This window comes from Hipposideros armiger, unplaced genomic scaffold, assembly GCF_001890085.2.
Source record: "Hipposideros armiger isolate ML-2016 unplaced genomic scaffold, ASM189008v1 scaffold_628, whole genome shotgun sequence".
In the NCBI taxonomy this organism is placed as follows: domain Eukaryota; kingdom Metazoa; phylum Chordata; class Mammalia; order Chiroptera; family Hipposideridae; genus Hipposideros; species Hipposideros armiger.
Genome location: NW_017731978.1, coordinates 436,430 through 457,293, shown reverse-complemented (window position 1 = coordinate 457,293; position 20,864 = coordinate 436,430). Strand labels below are relative to the sequence as shown.

The 20,864-nt window shown below is 55.4% G+C and overlaps 1 protein-coding gene across 4 annotated transcripts in view; it reads left to right on the top strand.

Annotated features, from left to right (window-relative positions):
• Window positions 1-20,864, top strand: part of LINGO1 (leucine rich repeat and Ig domain containing 1) — a 199,354-nt gene that overhangs the window by 48,512 nt on the left and 129,978 nt on the right. For 3 of the 4 annotated variants that reach the window (XM_019625454.1, XM_019625457.1, XM_019625455.1), the window contains exon 3: window positions 8,665-8,799. In XM_019625454.1, the coding sequence (XP_019480999.1) occupies window positions 8,724-8,799 (76 nt within the window). In that variant the 5' untranslated portion in view covers window positions 8,665-8,723. Of the gene's footprint in view, window positions 1-8,664; window positions 8,800-20,864 lie in introns of those variants that run through there. The other variant, XM_019625461.1, reaches the window with a different exon arrangement.

Genomic DNA, 20,864 nt, shown 5'->3' with positions numbered 1-20,864 from the left:
GGAGGGGGAGGCACAGAAAAATCCTGGGGGGGCTGGGACTATTTATTGACCTTTATTTTCTTGTAAAAGTTCTTTTTTGAGAAACCGTGATGGTGACCCAGTGAGTAGGTGGGGGTTGGGGGGAGTGAGGAGAAATGTGAACTGTTCACTTTCAGGCTGGGGAGTGGGTAGGGGTGTGAGGTGGGAGGATCATCCCCTTCTTCAGCCTCCAGTGACCTGTGTCACCCTGCCCCTCTCCCCACACCTCACCCAGCCCTCCTGCCTGCCGGCCAGCTGGGCCTGAGGGGTTAATTTGCCGCCTGAGGAAGGCTGGCATGGCTGTATGCAAATCCATACACTTTCATAAACTGCTTAATTAGGCGAATGTTAATGAGACGTTAATTACTGTTGTGCCCACGGATCCCACGGAAACGGAGATTATGTTTCTCTTCAAACATCCAGTCTTAATTATAACTTGTGCTTAATTCTGCTGCTTTTGCCAACCAGGCGAGGGCGGGGTGGGGCGGGGCCGCCTGCCTCGCTGGTGGGGGTGGGCACTTTCCTTTCTGGGTGTTTCTTCCATGCCTCCTCACCTTTGGTCCTCCATTCATTCCTTAGACATCTGTTAAGTACCTACTGTGTGCCACTCAGGGTCCTGAAGCTGGTACTGGGGTGACAGAGAACAGTGAGACCCAGCCTGGCCCTCGGGGAGCTCCCAGCCCCGTGGGGAGGCAGCTGTATGAGTAGGTGTCACAGTGAAGGTCCCTGAGGCAGATGCGGCGTGTCCTGGGCTGCTTGGCAGGACCTGGGGGCCAGTGGAGAAAGCTGGCGTCTGTTGAGCGGTGGGTCAGGGAAGGATTCGTGGAGGAGGGGCCCATGGACTGAGTGCTAGAGGTAGAATGGTGTTCACCAGGTAGAGAAGAGACCTGCATTTGGGTGGAGGGTCCTGCTGGGGCAAAGACCTGGTGGTCTGAGCCTGGTCCGTTGTGTAGCTTCCCCAGTGTGCTCTTCTGCTCGGGTCGCATTTTCCCAGTATCCAATCCAGACCTGTCTGTGAAGCACAGGAAGCCAGGAGGCCACGCGCAGAGACCCTTGGGCAGCTATCTTCTCCTCTCAGGGCCTCACTCACTCCATCTGTACCCCAAAGGCCTGGTCAGCAATTGATGTGGGCCTGTGGGGAGTGGGGTCCTAACCTAGAGAGGAAAGTAGTCAGGGTAGACTTCCTGGAGGAGGCTTGCCCAAGGCCTGCTCCTCTGGAGCTGTAAGACTGTATCTTGCCCTTGCACTTGGGTCTTGAGCATAAGATGTGCTTGGTGTGTGCCATGGCCCCACATTCCATCCAGGCTTGACCAACACAGCCAGGGTCCTAAAAGACTGGCCTGCACTCATTGTCCTCGTGTCACTGCCCTTCACCTCAGCCTGCCCTGCCTTTTGCCAGCAAGGGCCACCCAGCGCCACCTGAGCCCTCTCCTATCCTCTTCCACCCCCAGGTACCAGGAAGCCTCTGGATATTCTGGCCACGGCCAAGCCTGCCCAGGTGACTTCAGGTCTGGATCATCAAGTTTTAGGGCTCAAAAGGCCCAAGAAGGTGGAAGGCCCCATTTTACAGATGGGGGACATGAGGCCGAAGAGGGTCAGGGCCTGGCCTGAGGTCACAGAGCCAGGAGCTAGCAGCACAGCACAGTCTAGGACTGGGCCTCCCTTTCTTGGGGGAACAAGGGAAATGGAAGCAGAGAACTTCTCCTTGAACACTGCACAGCCAGGCCTCACTCTGTCACTCACGTCCAGTTTGTAGATGGGAAAGCTGAGGCTCAAACAGGCCATGCGCCAAGGACGGGAGCTCTAAGGGCTGGGCGTTTAGCAGGGCCACAGTGAGTTCCTTTGGCTCATCTCCTCTGACGCCACTCCCCTGGGAATAATTCTTGGGAATTGGGGCTCCAGGCAGCTAGTGAGGGGACTTGGCTCCATGCCTCTGAGATCAGGAAACTGCTGGGCTCCCTCAGCCCTTGGTGCCCTTCCTTCTGAGAACTGTCAGAATCTCTCCTTGTAGCACTTACTTACGGTGGGAGATTATTTACCTGGAATGTCCTGTACCTGACCTGGGCCAGATAAATGCTATTTCTAGAGTCTAGCCATCTGAACTAGAAAGAGCACAATTGTAGCGGAAAAAGGCCTTTTGCTCATTATGTCTATTTGCACAATTACAACTCAATCTTTTAAACTGGTTATTACGTCCCCAAATATGATAACAGAGAGTGTCTGTCACAGCTCCTGCACTAGCAGCAAGACTGCTCAGACATACTTTGCTCATGCGTGGGCCTGTGTGTGGCCTGGCTGCTGTGGCCTGATCCTTCACAGCTGGGTGGCGAGTCCCGGCACTGCCCACCGCATACACTGTAGCACATGTTTTGTTTAATAGAATGGGGTGAACTAAAAATGGATACTTGTTAACAACAAAATAAAACCTTTTACAATAAATTCTGTGGTATGTTCCTGGACTATATTCCCGATGTGAGTCGAGCTTGAGTCCTGTTACCCCATTTCCTCGTGTGCTCCATTTCCCGCAACCCCAGGCAGGGCACAAGGGACTGGGTACAGATTTAGAGATGTGGAACCTCAGCACTGGAGGCCCACAGGTCCCAAACTCAAATGTCCCAGGGGCCAGTTTAGGAATGAAAGTGAGTGAAGGAGACTGGGTGGGGACTGTGGGGAACTGGAGGGGTCACTGTCGGCCCTGGCTTGTTACATCACGTGGAAATGCAGGCCTGTGTGGCCAGGTCAGATTTTCCCAGGAGAAACCAGAAATCCCGATTTCAATGGAATTCGTAAAAGTTGGCAACTGTTTCTTACTTTAAAAACCACTGAGCTGGGCCGGCTGAGTGGCTCAGTTGGTTAAGAGCTCGCTTCAAGAGTTTGAACTCTGAGCAACAGCGGTTCATACCCGGCCCGAGCTGAGCAGCCGCTGAGCTGCCAACAGGTGGCAGGATGGCTCAGCTTAAAAAAAACCCCAAAAAACCAACCAACCAACCAACAAACAAACAAAAAATACCACTGAGCAGGCTAAACAAAACACTCTGTTGCCCAGTTTGTAGCCCCTGGGGGTGGTCCAACCCTGCTTTTACGGGTAAGCACTGAAGCCTAGTGGCGGTTGGGGTCGCTGGGTGGGCCTGGGACCCCCTCTGTGGCAGGCTCACTTGCTTCCTGACCCTCTCCATATCCAGCCCAGGCTGTTCACTGTTCCCTACCGCGCCCTAGTGCGTGCCCTCCACCCCCACAGGACAGGGAGTCATCAGTGCTTGGGTGACAGCACGGAGGCTGGCTGCTACAGGAAGACAGGTGTGAGTCACCGCCAAGCTCCCTTTTGAGGAGGGAAAAAACCTGCCTCTTTAGAGTTGTCATCAGGCTCACTGGGGAGGGAGCGGGCCTCTCAGACCTGGGAGTAGCTTTCTGGGGCGTGGCTGCGCTCAGGGCCCATTGGAGATGGGCATCAGCTGGCACCAGGTGAGCAGTGGCATCCTGGGTACGGAGTGTGACTTGGATGCCAGGCTCCTGGGGGTGTGGCCAGGGGAGAGGGCTTGTTCAGTTATGACTTAGAAATAACACGGGAACTTCTTCATAAAGCCACCAATCAAGGAGTTGTAGAAGGACCCTCAGAGAAGATTTACAGATGCAGACGTTCCTTCCTCCCGGTCGCCAGCCCCGGTCGCCACTGGCTGGTGGGGTCTCCTGTTCTAGTTGGGTGTGAGATGAACCTACACCTCTGAAATTAGAGGAGGGGCATCCAAGGATGCTTGTTGAGCACCTACTGTGTGCCAGGCACTGGGCTTGGCGTTTCCACATACAGCCTCACTTAATCTTTACAACCATGGAGTGAAGTTGATGTAATTATCTCCATTTTTCCAGGGCAGGAAATAAGTTCTGAGAGTAATTTGGCTATAGCTGCTGCCCAGGGCCCCCTGGGTGCTCAGGTTCCTGTCTGTCTTCCCAGCTGCCATCCAGCCCTCGATCTGGGCAGGGCCCTTCCAGTCTGTACCTTTCCTCCACACCACCCCAGTCTTGGGTCCAAGGGTGCTGGAGGCAGCTGTGGGCTTGTAACTTCAGCTCAGAGGCCTGTGAAGGGAGGGGAAGTGTGGGAAAGGTGGTGTGTGAGTCTGTGCTTGTGTGTGGACATTTCATTTATATAGGCCACACGCTTCCCCGGGTGCCAGCTCCTTACCTCCTTGCTGTCATGTGCTTTCTAGGACTTCAGAGAAAGCCCTGGTTTTATCTGGAGGGTGGTCCGGTTGGTCTTGCTGCCACGGTCAGGGCCTCATGGGCTCCCTATGACTGAGCAGATTGTACCCCACCCTGGGACTCCTCAGACAGACAGACCAGGGCTGAGGTAGGGATGAGTAGTGGGGAGCCTTGGGTCAGACCAGCCTCACTTGGGCATTCCCCTCCTCTTCCTCTGGCCATCCCTGATGATGGTCATACTGGCATTGCCTAAGTACTTTTTCTGTGCCAAGTGTGGTACCAGGGGCTTTGCAAGGATGGTGGCCCCATCTGGTCCTCCCAAGAGCCCTCTAGGGTAGGTACTGTGATAGCCATTTTTTAAAAAAATATTTTTTATTGTGAAATACACATTTTTTTTTAATAGCCATATTTTAGATGCGGAAACAGGCACAGAGAGGGGAAGCAAACTGCTGAGTCCACAGAGTAAGTGGGAAAGCAGGGATTTGAGTCCAGGCATTTAGCTCCAGAGGCTGTGCTCGTAAAGAGCTCGAGGCTTGGCTTCTCCGCTGGCCTGAACTTGGGCCTTGCCTCCTTTGTGAAGCACACACACCGTGACTGCTCAGCCTGCTCTGAACTCCTCCGAGGGCAGCCATCGCGCCTTCGCAGGTGGCTGTTTTGGGAGGGTACTCACGGCAGGGCCCAGCCCTGCTTCTCCCCCATCTCCCTAGAACACCTGCATGGACCACAGTGGTGAGGAGATTCCCAGAGGAGGACAGAAGAACCCAGCTCCAGGAGCTGGCGGGGACTTGGGTCGTGTCTAGTTTGCCCTACCCTCTGCTCTACAGACAAGGAGATGGAAGCTGGAGACTGGAGGGACTTGTTGGGGTGCAGTGAGCAGCAAGGCAACACCTTCCTCCTAGTCCAGGGCTCGCTCTTCTGCACCCACCTGTTGCATTGCTTTTATTTCAGAGCAGGGGCCAGGCCGGATGATGGGGTAGAAGCCAGAAGAAAACCCTGTCAGGGTTCCTTTTCCTCTCCATTGCCTCTGACCCTCAGACTGAGCAAACCTGTACAGTTAAGTTCCCTCCCCTTTTGCCTTACTACCATTAAAAAAAATTGGGAGTCACAGGTAGGAGCGAGCCATTGACTTAAATGTTTAAATTAGCCCACTTTGAGGAAAGCTGGATGTCAGGATAAATCCATGCCTACAGCATCGTATATCTTTTCCTGAGTGGGAAGTTTGTGAATAAATGAATGTTCTTCATATATTATTATGGCCCGACAGAGCTCGGGCAGGGAGAGGTGGCCCGTGGTGATTAATGGGCAGATCTTGGCTAATGAGCTGGAGGTTAGGCTCCTTAGCAGGGGGGGGGGGGCCTGTGCTCTGCGTCTGAGCCAGAGCTGGGGGCGGAGCTTCTGGTTCTGGGCAATTCAAGCCAGCCCTTGCTCACAGGATGCCTGTGGCTGCCTTTCTTTTCCTCTTTATCCTTCTATCTGTCCCTTAGGGCAAACTTTACCTTCTCCACACACTCTGTCCTCTCCTCTGGGGACTTAAAGTGACATCTGTGCAGCTCAGGGTCCACTGAGGACTCTATTTTTGGGGGAAGAGAAGACCTCTCTGAGAACACCCTGTAGGAAATCACCATGAGACCCTAACACCTACATGGCATTTTTAGATCAAAAGCACTTTGACTTGCTCTTCACAGCATTCCCATTGACCAATGAGGAAACTGAGGCACAAAGATGGAGAGTGACCCCCATAAGGCCTATGGGGGCCCAGCCTCAACCTGTGTGGTGCTCCCACCCCACCTCAGTTTTGGTCTGGCTGACTGGACCCCTCTCCCCTAGAGTGAACCCCTGTGCGTTGTCAGTGCCTGATGAGGCCAGCCTGGGAGAGTGGTGCCGGAACCCAAGCCTGGAGAGCAGTCCCACCATCACCCAGTTGTTCTTGTTCTGGGGGCCTGAACCTCCTGTCCTTCAGACCAGAGTCAGGACTCCTAGAGGGACTGCCCAAGAAGACCCTTGTCAAAGACATAGTCTCAAACATGAAACCAAGACAATTCCTGGGAACCAGGGAGACTTCCTGGAGGAGGTGACCCTGAGACACGGACATTGTGGGGGAGGGAGATAGGGGTGGCTTGGCCAAAGAGGGAGGCAGCAGGGCTCTGAGCATCTAATCTTATCCAAGGATGGTGGGACTCCTCCCCAGGCTTGGGTTCCCTCCCACCCCCCAGGCTGTAGGGGTTCTTGTATGGATGGGGAGACTTGCACAGCAGAGGTGGGGCCGTTCCCCAAGTCTGGGCTCTGTAGTATCCCTGAGGGCTGCGTGTGTGCACTGGATGAGTGTGCAAGGGCAGTGGAGTGCTGGGTTTGTGTGCACACACGGAGGTATCCAGTGCTCTCCCTAGCAGGAGGACATGTAGGTGGGAATAGGGGCGTGTAGGGTCATTCCTTCAAAGTGGCACTTTTGCACCTATCTTTCAAGTTAGTGAGTTGACATAAGTATGCTTAAAAATATGGAGAAAATGTGCAGAAGATTCAGGGGAAGCCGGAAGGTTAGGTGCCCAGATGGAGGGAAATAGTTCATGCCTCACCAACCAGGGTGCTGACCCTGGGCCACCACGTTGGCTGGGCCTTTCCTTCATGGTGTTTGTGTGTGTGTGTGTGTGCGCGCGCACGTGTGTGAACGTGTGTGTGTGTGTGTGGAGAGGTGTGTGGGTGTGTGTGGGTGTTGGTGTATAGGTGTGTGTGGCTGTGTGTGTGTGTGTGTGTGTTTATGTGTGTGGGGTGTGTGGGTGGGTGTGGTTGTGGGTGTGGGTTTGTGTGTGCATGTGTTTATATGTGGAGGGGTGTGTGGGTTTGTGTGTGTGTGTGTGTGTGTGTGGAGGGGCGTGTGGGTTTGTGTGTGCATGTGTTTATGTGTGGAGGGGTGTGTGGGTTTGTGTGTGTGTGTATAGGGGTGTATGGGTTTGTGTGTGTGTGTGTGGAGGGGTGTGTGGGTTTGTGTGTGTGTGTGTGTCTATGGGTGTGGTTGAGTGTGGGTGAGGGAGTGGAGGTGCATGTGTGTGTGGGCTTGTGTGTGTGTGGGTTTGTGGGTGTGTGTGGGTTCGTGTGTGTGTGCGTGCGCATGCACGTGGATGTGTGTGTGTTTGTGTGGGTGTAGGTGTGTGTGGGTGTGGACCGGTGTGGGTTTGTGTGGGTGTGTGTGGGTGTTAGTGTGTGGGTGTGGGTAGATGTGTGTATGTATGGGTGTGGGTGAGTGTGTGGGTGTGGGTGTGTGGGTGGTTGTCACTGTGTCAGTGTATGTGTTTTGTAACTCTGTGTCACTGTGTATTTTATGTGGTTGTGTGAGAATGCGTGCGTGACTGTCATTGTGTGCTAGTGCCGTGTGTTTGTGACTGTTTTGTGAGCGTGCGTGTCAAAGTTTCTGAGCCCCTTGGGCCCCGTGTTCTTCTAGGACCCCAGTGAGACTGTGGGCAACACAACAGTGCGAGTGTGTGGGGGTCGTCACCACACAGGGAGATCTCTACGCAGAGATCAGGGCCCTTCTGGGGAGAAGGGGCTCATTTGGGTGGGGCCTCCTGGGTCTCCCGAGGCTCTTCTGCATGTTCCTTGTGGCTGAGGCTCTGCCTCCCCAGCCCTGGCCCTGCGTGGCCCAGAACGCTCCTGCCAGCCTTGCTTGGCCAGTCTTGGAGCCAGAACGAGGAGACCTAGACCTAGCCCTGGAGAAGCCCCCAGGATGAGGACCTTGGGAGCAGTAAAGGGTTAAAGCACACCAGGACAATTAGAGAAGGCTCCCTGGAGGAGACAGGGCTGGAGTAGGCCTTGGCAGATTGAAAGGGAATTTAGCTTTGCAGAGCAGTCTAGGTGGAGGAAACATCAAGGGCACGTGTCTGGCATCAGGAAGGAAGCAGGAGGGCGGAGGAGAGAGGGAGGAGGCCGTCCTGCTGGGCACGAGGTATTTACAGAGGAGTGGAGCTGAAGAGGTGGCAGCGGCATGCGTGGCACACAGTAGATGCTCAGTGCGCATGTGTGACATGAAACCGGGGTCCAGCTATGGAGCTTTTCATGTTACCGTGGGGAAGGTGTTAAATGGAAAGTATAACTCTAGCAGAGATAGTGATAACAGCTCCATTGTGGAGCCCCTACAGTGTAGGCAGCACTGTTAGTCAATGGTATTACTGTTCCTGTTTCCGGATAAGGAAATGAAGGCCCAGGGAGGGAGTGCCTTGCTTTGGGGCTAAAGCCCGCCGACCCCAGAGTTCCCTCTGGGCCCTGATTCTGAGCCTGGCCTTCATGGAGTCTCCTCCTCCCCTCAGGTCAGACCCCTCCGTGGGACCAGGCCTGGGGTGGGCAGTGGGGGCAGCACTGAGAGCCTTCCGGGGGATGGGCCTCTCCGTGCTTCTGAAGGGTCCTGGCACGGAGGGAAAGGCTGTATATCCGTCTGTGGCTGTTGGGTCTCCTTTCCCACAGGTCTGGCTGGCAGAGGGAGAAGTGACACCCTTCTTGTGCACAGCCCTGGCCCATCCTGAATGCTTCCCGCCTGTCCTGCCTGCCTTGAGCTTACAACCACCTTGGGAGCTGGAGACCACAGGCCCCTCTTCACAGGTGAAGAAACTGGAAGTTGTGAATTTCCCAAGGTCCCCAGTGGCTGAGGGCAGAGTTGGGGCTTGGCCATCTCTGTGCCTGAGCCCTTGGTCTGGCCCTCTCCTAGGGGCACAGAGAGGGTGGCCCTGACCTCTGAGGGGTCAGCCTCAGGCGGGTCCTGAGCCAGAGGGGCCCCCCTGCAGGCTCTTCTTCCTCAAAGCCTCTCCTCCAGGACGCGCAACAGGCGCCATGCTGGGGGACTGCTCCTTCGAGTGCCCTGGAGCCAGCTCCGCCATGCTGGGCAGAGCACCGTGCAGCCCCGTCCCGGGGAGGCGGGCGCGCCTAATGAATTAATTAATGTTGGCAAACCACTTGGAGATTTCAGGCTGGGAGGTGTGCAGTCCTTGCAAATCAGAGTGATTGTTATTACCTATAATTATGGTTTCTGCTGGAGAAATTATCCAGAAGTGGACAGTGACTGGGCCAGCACAGGGCCCTGCCAAGGTCTGCTCCTCAGCAGCAGTGGAATCTGTCTTCCTTTCCCCCTTTTGTCCTCCTTTCCCTCCCTCCCTCCTTCCCCCCATCCCTCCCTGCTTCCACTTTCTCTCCCAGCTCTGGGCCTGTTGCCTTCTCCTCCACAGCAAATGGCTTCTTTGTCTCATCTCTCGTGAAGACAAGCACCTGGCAGTTTGGAGAAGTTGGGGATTAGGCAGTAGCTTCTCACACTATGGAAGTGAGAAAGATCCAGGGACTGAGTCTTCCTTTCCTTCTCTTTTACATGGGTCCATAAGGGGTCCCTGTGCCTCCTCAGGTGTGGGTCGAATCAAGGTTGCTCATGCCTGGGAGGTACTCTGGGCTGGGAAATGATGCCTGAGGCTCAGCCACACATTCTTTACATAGACATAGGTGTGTGCATGTGCTTCCAGTCCCCACCTCCACCAGACCATGTTCTCAGTGTGGCCCTGGGGCCTTGGCCAGACTACTGGTCCCCCAGTGGCTGAGGCTGAGCCTTCTCCACCAGCCTGAGCACGTGGCCCCCATGCCAACAGCCCCTGGCAGTGCCCAGACCAGCAATGCAGGTAAACCGTCTCAGCCGTACCGCCCTTTCCTCCCCCAGCTTCCAGTCCTCTGTCTCCATGGCTTAGTTCATCTTTTGTGCCCACCAGCCTCAGAGAGGGTCAGTCCTAAGATTCAGCACCTGGCTCAGCCTAGGTCAGTCTCCTCCCCGCTGAACACAGCCTGAGGTGGTTCTGACTCAAGCCCCACATGGTCAGATGGGACACGAAGGTCAAGAGAATGCCAGCGACTTATTCAAGAGTTCATGTAAGCTTAGCTTTGGGGCCGACTACAACCTGGCCCCCGGCCAGGGAGTTCCCCATTGCAGAGCACAGAGGCTTTCGAAGATCTTCCAGGGCTGTTACACGTATCAAGCACCTCCTGTGTGCCTATTTCTATACTCAATGACAGAGGAGAAATGGAGACAGCCAGATATCTGTTCTTGCTACAACAAGACCCACAAATCAACAGCCACAACCACAGGAGCTCGGCATGGCAGTCACTACAGGACCATGTGCTTGATTGGGCGGGGACCATGGGGAGTGCTCCAGAGACATGAGGCAGGGCAGGTCTCTCAGGATGGAACAGTCAGGGAGGCCCCTTGAAAGAGGTGGCACTAAGCCTGGAGAGACAGCAAGGAGGAAGAAAAAGCCCGGTCACTGAAGAGGAGGCTGGCATGAGGCCACCTGTACGTGGGGAGTGGCGAGAAGCCCATCCAATTGGCTTAGGGCAGCTGGCCATGACCGAGCCTGGGAAGGTAGGTGGTGCCCCTGCAGAGGGGCTAGGCTGTGTCCTGTGGGCATGAGGGAAGGCTGTCCATCACCACGGCTCAGCTCTCCAGTGCTAGCCTGGCCTGCTACCAGAATCCCACCCCCACCTCCCCTTCCCTCTCTCCTTTACCTGGGGTTGGCTGATTTCATCTGGAAGTGACAATAGGTGTGGGTTGTCTCTGGCTCCTTTGTGCCATACTGCTCAGCCTGTAACCTTTTCCATCCAACACGGCTCCTTTCTCTCCCCCAGTGTTTGTCAGGAAGATGGGACAGAGCCCCAAAGACCTGCGGGGAGGCCGGGCCAGAGCAGGCCTCTTGCTGCCCATCGATTTGCACTGCTTTTGGCAGCTGCCTGAGCTGGTTCACTGGACACCATGGGGCTGTGTTTGGCTTCGGATAATGAAGTAATGTCCTTGCTGAGGGAAAGATGGAGTCTGCTAATTAGCTCAGCTGCCTACCTTGAGAACAAAAAAGTCTTTCCTAATGGGCTCCTGGGGCTGGCTGAGTGTGGGGGCTCTTTGGGGAGCCAGAGGGGTGCCAGCTTACCTCAAGGGCAGCAGTGGGAGGACGAGAGGAGCTGGCAGGCAGGGCCCACAGGAAGTTTCCCAGGAATGCTGTCTCCTTGGCCCTGCGTCCTGCAGTAGGGCTTTCCTGGTTTGGGGTTAGCATGGGGCAAGGAAAGGCCTTGGGTTAGAGATCTGACTTTTGTCCCCAGCTCTGCCATTTGCAAGGTCTTGCAACCTTGGGCAAGTCACTGCTGACCTCTCTGGATTTCACCCTGCTGCAGAATGGGGCCATGGTTACACCGGCGTGTGTGAAGGAAGCTGTTCAGCTTGAGTGACATAATGGAGTAGAGAGTGCTTGACGCCCAGCGGGGACTTCGGAAATGATGATGGCCCCATAATTCACTGCTTGGGCCATGCCCTTACTCTGGTGTTGTCTCCGACCGTGTTCATGTTGGGTACATGTGCCCTGCCTCCCAGCATCTGACCCCTTAGAAGGACGGAGTCTTCCTCTCCCACCTCTCCCAGGGCCCAGAAGACAGTGGGGCCAGTCGAATTGCTGGAGTCAAAGTCAAATTTGATTCCCTTTCCCTTATAGTTCAGGCTCTGGGGTTGGGGTTTCCCAAGGCCCCACGAGAAGGGGCTGAAGATCAGGCCAAGTGAGCAGAGGAGAGCGAGCTGGGGCGGAGAGGCTTGAAGCCCTGTCCCCTCCTCCAGGAAGCCCTCCAGGGACCAGCTGGAGGTATTCCTTCCCTATGTGACCCCCTTCCCACAGACTTTCACTGTGCTCCTCCAAGGGCACCCCCACCTCTTTATAACAGGTCTTGTAATCCTTCCCATTTCTTTGAGGCTTTTCCTAAGTTCTCTCATATCCATGACTCACTGACTCCCCAGGTGAGGTGGGTAATGGCAACAGTAGTAGTCGTAGCAATAATGGTAACCATAGAGCAGCTAACCTGCACCGAACACGTCCTGTGTGCCAGGCACAGTTCAGAGTGCTCTACATGTGTTCAGTCCTGTACTTCACGTAGATAGGGTTAGGTTTACTCCCATTTTACAGACAAGTAAGTTGAGGCCTGAGGGGGCAAGGGGCCTCTCGAGGGCATAGCATGAGAAGTGGCAAAGCCGGGGCTCACAGCAGCCTACTGAGGTCAGTGTGCTGACCATCACGAATGACTTGGCCACTGGGTGCCCTGCCTCTTCCCCTGCACACAGAGAGAGGGTGGGACACGCTCAGGCCCTGGAGGAACTTACAGTGGGAAGAATCTCCCTAACACACCCCTGTCCCACCTGACCTCCTTCTGGCCTGACAAGTGGCATCTGCTGCTTTCCCATCGCCTGGCCTGGGCTCCAGCTCCAGGCTTCCTTCTCTGGGTGGGCTCCACAATGGGAGAGGCTTGGGGCAGGTTGGCTGAAGCATGGCTGGCGCTTACTGGGCCCTGGCCTGTAGGGGGTGTTCAACTAATACTTGTTTCGTGGAGGAATGAGTGTCATTGCGTGGATTAAATGAGACCGTGCATGTCAACAAATATTTATTGAATGAAAAAAACATCTCTGGTGGAATAAAGGAGGTGATGGTGTCAGTGTCTGGCTCACAGTGGGCTCCGTGCATGGTGACAGCAGCAGTGGACGTTTCTGTTCTTTTGGGAAGGGCTGGGCGAATGGGCCGGAAGCAGCGGGGCCAAGGAGGGGGAGAGAGGCGGAGAAACGCAGGCACCGGAACTCACTCTGAAGAACAGGCGTCAGCAGGAAGGAGGCTGGTTGGCAGCTGGGGCCCTGACACCCACTCTGTGTGGAGCTGAGGATGGGAGCTCGTGCGTGTGTGCACATGTGTGGGCGAGTGTGTGTGTGTAAAACAAATAACTGGAGAATGAATTTAATTATAAGGCACTTTTAATAGCTATTTTTGTTTAATCCTGCTAATTCTGTGTCTTCTGTAGCCAAACTGTAATTCTATTTTTCTTGCTCATTTGCTAGTGAAAGTGGAGAGAGGGGAGATGGAGACTGGAAGGCAAAAGCATCGTCCCACCCAGGGGTTGGCATAGGCCAACTGTGAACCCTGAGGGCAGCAAGGAAGGGCTCATTGGCAAGGCTGTCCCAAGGGGATCTGGGAAATGGCCCCAGCTCTGTCTCCAGGGCAGTTCATCTGCTGGTGTTTACTTAGCGCCTGGGGTCAGAGTAAGGGTAGACCCAGGTTCAGATGCAAGTTAAGTCAGTGCCTTAACCTCGAAGAGGCTCACTTTCTCCATCTGTAAAGTGGACATAATATAACCTTCCCCCTGGGTTGTTGGGAGGATTAGAGAGAGTGGACCTGTCCACAGCTGGTGTTTACTAAATTCGTGTGCCTGTACCCTCCTTACCCAGCACCGTCCCCAAGCTGGCCGCTTCTGGAAGCTCCCAGACGGCCCTCCTCTCATTGGCAGAGAGAAGGTGATTGACTAACGCGATGGCGAATAAATGGTGAATAAATGTCCTGCCCCTTTTTTCAGATGACCCCTTGGTGGTGGCTGGGGTTCTGGGGCTATGGGGTCGGTTGAGGGTGGTCCTGTAGCAGGACCCCAGAGGTGCTGGAACAGCCTCCTTGGGCAGCGATGAGGAGGCCTACACAGTAGGGTGTGTGTGTGTGTGTGTGTGTGTGTGTAGAGGAGACATTCCTAAGGAGGGATCACAGACCTGGCCCACCCATGTAGGTGCATTGGAAATGGTAGGTTTGGCGGAGCAGAGACCTTGGGAGTTAGAGAGCCCTGCCTCAGGCTCTGCCTTCTTGTCTGGGCCATGAGGCCAGCGTGTGTGAGGCCGAGTGGGAGCAAGACGAAGAGCTCCAGTTGTGGAGGGGTGCTCCCGGACGCCCACCCGGAGGGTGGTATTGTGCTTTTCTTCTGGCAGGGCTTCCTGTGGTCAGGCTAAAAGCAGGGGCTTCAGTGTAGCCCTGGAGGGGTGATGCTGGTCCTAGATCTATCTCCAGGGCCCCCAGGGGGCCTTCATTGTGTCCTGGAGCAGGGACCCGACCTTTCTCTACCTCTGCGCACTGAGCTTGAGCCTTCCTCTGGTGGCAGCTGCCTTAGGGCTTGGGGTCTCCCGGAGGACTGCCTCTGCAGGAAGTCAAGGTGGGTAGGTGGCAGTACCCAGAGGCAGAGGGGACTGCCCTGAGGGCTGTCCTTGAGCTGGGCTCTGCTCGGCTTCTTCCAGACCTTCTCTCATTACTTCTGCAGTGATGTTGCAAGGTGGGTGTTACTCTCTCCATTTGACAGATGGGGAAACTGAGGTTCAGAGAGGTTAAGAGGCATGGTTAGAACTTGGGTCATCCAGTGGGGTGGGGTTGCATGCAAAGCCCTACCTCATTCGAAATGCTGAGTGCCTGGTATGAGGAGGGTTTCTGAGACCTGGTTTTCATATACCTGGGGCTCAGCACAGCTCTGCCCTTAGGCCCTGCGGGGCTGCTGGTGGTGGCCAGCGGCTCACCCTGCTGAGTGAGGCTCAGGGAGGCCGCTGTCGGGATGCGTGGAAGGAGAAAGCTTGGCTCTGGACCTGTCTGCACTTGGATTCAAATCCTGCCTCTGCCTTCCATCAGCTGAGTGACCTTTGGCCAGCCACTTGACCCCTGAGCCTCAGTGTTGCCAGCAACGTCTGGCACATAGTAGGTGCTCAGTATTACCCACCTTCCTCCTCCCCGGCCCACTTTCTCTGCTGACAAGTGGAGGTGGGTAATGATTGAGGGTAGCTTGCTCTATGGCAGCGGTTCTCAACCTGTGGGTCGCGACCCCTTTAGGGGTCAAACGACCCTTTCACAGGGATCGCCTAAGACCATCAGAAAACAAAAAGATACTTACATTAAGATTCATAACAGTAGCAAAATTACAGTTACAGAGTAGCAACAAAAATAATTTTATGGTTGGGGGTCACCACAACATGAGGAACTGTATTAAGGGGTCGTGGCATGAGGAAGGTTGAGAACCACTGCTCTATGGGATAGTTTCAGTTTAATAGGGGACTATCATGCCTCTGAACCCCAATGGAACGATGTTTTCCTTTAATGGTGACATTTCACATGGTGGCAGCTGTGGGGAGATGCTGGAGTGGAAGCTTGCCTGGCTCCTGTGTTGTGTGCAGCCCGCTTCTTTAGCCCTTCTCCCACCCGCCTCCCCCAGGGCTCCCCTGCTCTGTTCACAGGCAGGTCAGCATCTCATTAATGTGATTGAGGGATTTGTTCCGAGCGTGCTTGCTCATCAGCTCGGAATTGGCTAGCGTTCTGACGCAGGCAGGGCCAGCCTGACCTTTGTTCTTCTAGTAAGTGAGAGGTCACTGGGCAGAGAGTAATTAACAGATGCACAGGGGGAGCAGTTAGCATGCAGGAGGAAACCTGGAGGACTGGTCCTTGGCAAGAGTGTCTAGGGATGGGTCTTACTTGGTCATTAATGCAGGACCTTCTGTGCTCCCACTCTGACTTGTCATGTCCCCTCATCCACTTGGTCCTACCAGAAGTGCCCCTGAGCCGGGGGTTCCCACCATGGTGTGGCTGTGTTGTCATGGGTAGTGGAGGTGGACAGAGGAACAGAGGTATCTAGGATCGGTGGTCTGGAGGAGCTGTCCTGAGTCCTGGGATAGGGTGGTCAGTGACTCTTCTTTGAGGACTCAGCAGAGCTTGGAGGCAGGGAGGCTTTGGAGAGGTTTCTGGAGAGTGTGCAGCCTGAGGCTGAAGGCCTGGGTTCTAGTCCAGGTTTTGCACTTGGTTCCCTCTGTGACTGTGGGGAAGTCCCTGCTCTTGCTAAACCTCAGTTTTTCCATCTGTGCAATGGGAGTTTTGGTCTGGAACAGCTAATCTCTTCTGCACCCTCCTTCTCTGAGCCTAAGAAAGTTTGGGGGAGGGGCTGAGCCTGGGGGGTGGGGTGGGGAGTGGCCCCAGAGCAGAAGAACCTGGAGAGGAGTGGGAGGCAGATGTATGTGCTTCTACTGCTGCAGCTGGCACACTCATTAAGCATCTCTAGATGGACCCACCCGCCAGGTCACCTGGAGCACTAGCCTCGGGATTTATTTCTTCCTGAATGGTGTCATCCATTATGTTAGCTTTGCTGCCAGTGGGAGCACCAGGGTCCTCCCTTAGCCTCCTGCAGGGTAGGGCTCCTTGTTATCTTCCAGGCAGCGTTCCCTGCCCCCCAGCTATACTCAGGCACCTGACTGCCACCCATGTGGCATGGGAGCAATCCTGCCTTCCAGTCCTCAGCTAGTTCTCAGCCACAATGCAAGTTTAGGGTGCTTTAAGGGGTGCTGGGGCAATTGGGACTTCTTGGAGGAGGTGGTGGTTCTGGTTCTGGATCTGAAAAAGTAGCAGGGCAGGAATTGGACAGGTAGAGAGAAGAGTAGGTGCTTTCAATTTTTGGGTTGGGGGAGGGATGTGAGACCATGGAACAAAGTGGATGAGATCCCTCGCTCACATCCATGTTCCCTAGGGAGGGTGCCCAGGGAGTGCTTTTCAACCACGTGACGGATCCTGTCCCCAGTTCTTGTAATCTCCTGTCCTTTCAGGCTCAGATGCTCTACATCCTTTTCAGGTGGCTCAGGAACCATAGGTGACGCCACATTGGCCTCCATGCACACAGTAACCCCACACCCATTCCTGTGGTATATGGCAAGTTGTACTCCCAGCCAGCTAAGTGACCTTGGACCTCTGTCTTTCTGAGCCTTCATCCTGAGAAGGATCGGCACGTTTCACTGCACAGGGGACATGTGACATGGGCTCTAGAGAGTGACTAGTTCAGTGGGCAGAGACAGGTAGGGGTGGCAGTGATTCCAGACTGTAGTGGACGGTTTTGCTGAGGGCTCCGGCTGGGGACAGCTTCTTGACCACAGTGCAGTGGTAAAGGGCATAGGCTCTGGAACCAGGCTGCCCACTTGCCTCCTGGCTGTGCCGTTTACTAGCTGTGTGATCTTGGGCAAGGCACTAAACCTCTCTGTCTCCAAGGAAGGGGGTACTGAGAGTATCCATCTCATAGTGTTGTATTGATTAAATGTTTGTAAAATTCTAGAGCAATGCTGAGTACGTAGTGACCATTTAGTAAAAGCCAGTGGCTATTGTTAATCTTATTGAGGCTCACAGAGGCTAGGGGACATGCCATGCTCACACACCTTGTGATGAGGTTCAAGATCTAGACAAGTGCCTGTCTAATCCCAAAGCTCTGCTCTTTCCTCAATTCTGGGCATTCCGGTATCTGCTGGAGGAGCCTAATGCCTAACCAGAGGGGAGCCCTCCCGCCAGGTGCTGGACCAGGATCTGCCCACCGTGTGTTCTCTTCTAAGCCCCTCTGTGGAGAGGACCTTGTCTGTCTCACTCGAGGACCCTCAGGGCCCGGCATGTAGAGGTGCTCAGGAAGAACTGGCTGAATGGCTTGCCTGGTAAATGAAGGCAGGAGGGCCACCCAGCCCCATGCTCCCTGCGCAAACTTCCGACCACCCAGCTCTCACCTTGCTGGGCCTCTGCCCAGGAGCAGGCCTCAGTCTGGGGGCTCCTGTTCCCACTCTGTCCCCCACGCCCAGCCACAGCAAATCTTCAGCCTCCCTTCCGCATTCCTCTGTCCTCCCCACTTGCATGTTAAGACGAGAATAACTCTTGAGCTTGTAATTTGACTGTCTAAATGTTCTTGGATGAAAGAGAAAAGAAAATCCCTCCTGCTCTGTGTCCAGAGTAGATTCTGTCTTCAGCGGGAACAGGACAAACCCTGCCAGCCCTCTTTAGGAAGGGCCTGGGCACAGGCCTGGGTACTGAGCCCCACCCCCAGGAGCCTGGGTCCTCTCAGCCCCTCAGTTCCTTCACAGACGAGGTTGTGGGTCCTGTGCTTTCTGTCCCTGTCCCTGAGCTCCCCGCAGGCCTACTTGCTCCACCCTGTGAGCCTTGGGTGAAGTTGTGCTTGAGATGGACATGACTGATGGAGGGGAGGAGCCCAGAGAGGGGACGGGAGTTACCCAAATCCCCCAATGAGAACCTCCTGGCAGGGGAGGCTGGTGGCAGGATGGGAGGATGGGAGGATGGGGGTTAGTCAGGAGGGCCAAGGCAGCAGGGAGGCTGGCGAGCTCTGCCCCACCCCTCCCTGACCTTTCAGTCAAGCACTGTCTCTCCCCCTTCCCCACGGTGGGTTGTTCTGTGCATCCCGAAGGGGCTTTCACTGTTCCCCTGCTGTGCTCCATGTTTTTTCCTGTGGAAATGAGCTGGCGGTGAGGGTGTCCCGTGTCTGAACCTCCCAGGTTCTGATGGTCACTAGGACTACACCCCTCCCCAGACTTCTTAGACCTGTGCTGTTCTCTGCTCACCTGCGATATGGCAGGCTGTTTCTTCCAGTCTCTGTCAGGGGCAAACCATTCGTGTGTCCTGCTTTCCTCCCAGTAGCTTGTCACCTTTGGAATTTGGTTCCCCTGGTGTCTTGTGACCTCAACTCTGATGGGCTGAATAAAAGTGACGATTTTGCAGATCATCTGGCTTTTCCTCACTGTTAGGCTGGGAGCGATGCTTTCTGTAACTTCTTCCAAGTCTTAGTCTCCCCTCTGTAAAGGGGAACACAGAGACCTTTTCAGAGAGCTGCTGGGAGGGTAGGTGAGCTGCATGCTTCCCCACCTAAGGGGAAGCTCTGCAAAGCCCTGTGTGCCGTGACTGCCTCCCAGAGGCCACAGGGAGAAGGAGCTGTGATAGGTGGGGCTGCTCTGGCTGGGAAGATGCGAAAGGTGCTTCTCACCCTTCAGAGGCTCCACACATGCACATAGCTTCTCCAGCTCAACCTGAGCTGGGCTGGGGGGCTCAACCAGGACCGTCAGCTCCCCTGGAGCAGCCCCTCTGCCTAGCCCCCCCCCCCATCTTGCCAGTAACTGACTGAAGGTCCCTCCTCTCCTTGGAGCTCCTGGGTGCAGAGTGAGATGCCCAACGTTCCCATCAGCAGGACATTCAAGCCTCTACCCACTGGCTGTGGCTTCAACCCCTCTCTCCTACCAAACTCTATGCCCCCCATCTGAGCCCCGAGCCCCTCCTGCACCTCTCCTCTCTGGTTCAGCAGAGGTCTTGGAGAGTCTCATGCTGGGACATTATGGGTGAATCTTCCCTCATCTGTGTGGGGACCAGGGCTTTGGCCCCCAGCAGCAGGGCAGGGCTGGTTACACCGAGCTTTCTGTACCTCCAACCGTCCCTGACATCACAGAACCCGCAGTCCCAGGGCCATAGCAGGGAAACGGAGGCAGGAAGCCACTTGCCTGCAGAACCACAAGGTCAGGCTGGGTGGGCCCTGGGGAGAGCAGCGGCCGCAGTGTAGTCTGCTCAGCCTGGGGGCCGGGGCCACTCTGGGGCTTTCCTAGGCAAGAGCCCTGAGCCTCTGCTTGTCCTCAGCCCAAGGGGCTGGGATGGAGTGGGTCCCCAGGGCCCAAAAGTGGAGGACTGAAAACCTGAGACTGGCCAGGGCAGGTTCCAGAAGTTTCCCAGAACAGCCTCTCAGGATAATGCAGTGGGTGGGGAAAGTGTTGGTTTTCCTTTAAGGCTGAGGCTTGGGTGGGCTGACCCATGTTCCTAGGACCCATCCAGGTCAGAAGCCCTGGGAGGCACTTCTGGGCCTTGCCCAGGACTTGCCCTGCCTGAATGTGTCTCCTAGCCCAGCAGACGTCTCCTTGGAGAACCACTTCAGGGGTCTCTGGCCTCCTAGCCTAGGTCTGTGCTACCCCTCCACTGGCTACCTGGTATGGCAGCTGCCCGATTTCTGGTCCAGGTGAGGGGGGTGATGGTGGGCTGCTTATGGGCAAAAGGGAGGCTGCAGCCACCTTTGGCTCATCTCGCCTTCCACTGCTGCTGGGCTGCTCAGCCTCGCGGAAGCAGCTGCTCTCTGTGAGCCTCAGTTTCCCCCCTCCAACTGGACTTCTTGGAGGCTGCAGGTTAGAGATCAGCCTAGGCAGCTTTCAGTCTTTGGGTGCCCACCTCCTCAGGCCTTTCTGAGCCTCTATCTCTGCTGCCCTGGACCTCCTCCCACCCCTTCTCCAAATCCTTCTTTATTCAGAGTCCCGACCCACCTCTTCAGGAAGCCTGCCCTGATGCCTAGAGCTGAGACTAACCCTTCTGGTGGTGTCTCCAGTTTCTCCCTTCTCCTTGGCACATATTCCTGGCTTTGTGTGGTGTTCCTGCTGCACAGAGTGGGCAGGGAGCCTGTGTGGGCATCCAGCAGCAGGCCAGTGTGGTCCCTGCCAGGTGGGAGCCCAGAGTGAGCAGCTCCTCCTGCCCGCGGCTGAGAGGTGGGACTTGTGCTGCAGCTCGCGGGGGAGGCTGGGGACAGAGGCCAGCTAGGAAGGGCCCTGAATGCCAGGCGAGGAATCATGGAGTCTGGCCTCCTTCTGCAGGCAGAGAGCACTGGGGAGAGGCCCCTTGCTGGGCGGCTGTGATCCTGAGAGCAGACCTTCCCGTAATGCCTGGAATCTCCCACCTACACCTTCTTTCTGGTGGTCTCCCACTTGTCCTCAGATCTCTGCTCTGAGGAATCTTCCTCAGGCAGCCCTCCCTGACCTTTCTTTAAAGCCATCATCCCAGTGGCGCCCCCCCCTCCACCCCCCACTGTGACTATTTTTTTTTTTAAAGATTTTTATTGGGGGATTGGGGGATGGGAACAGTGCTGGGGAATTGGGGGAAGGGGAACAGACAAGTTGCTGTTGTTTTTTGTTTTTCAGTCTAGTTGTAGAGGACGTTGCTTCACTGGCCCAAGTTGGCACCATCATTGTGCTCTTCCCGGGTGAGGCAGATCAG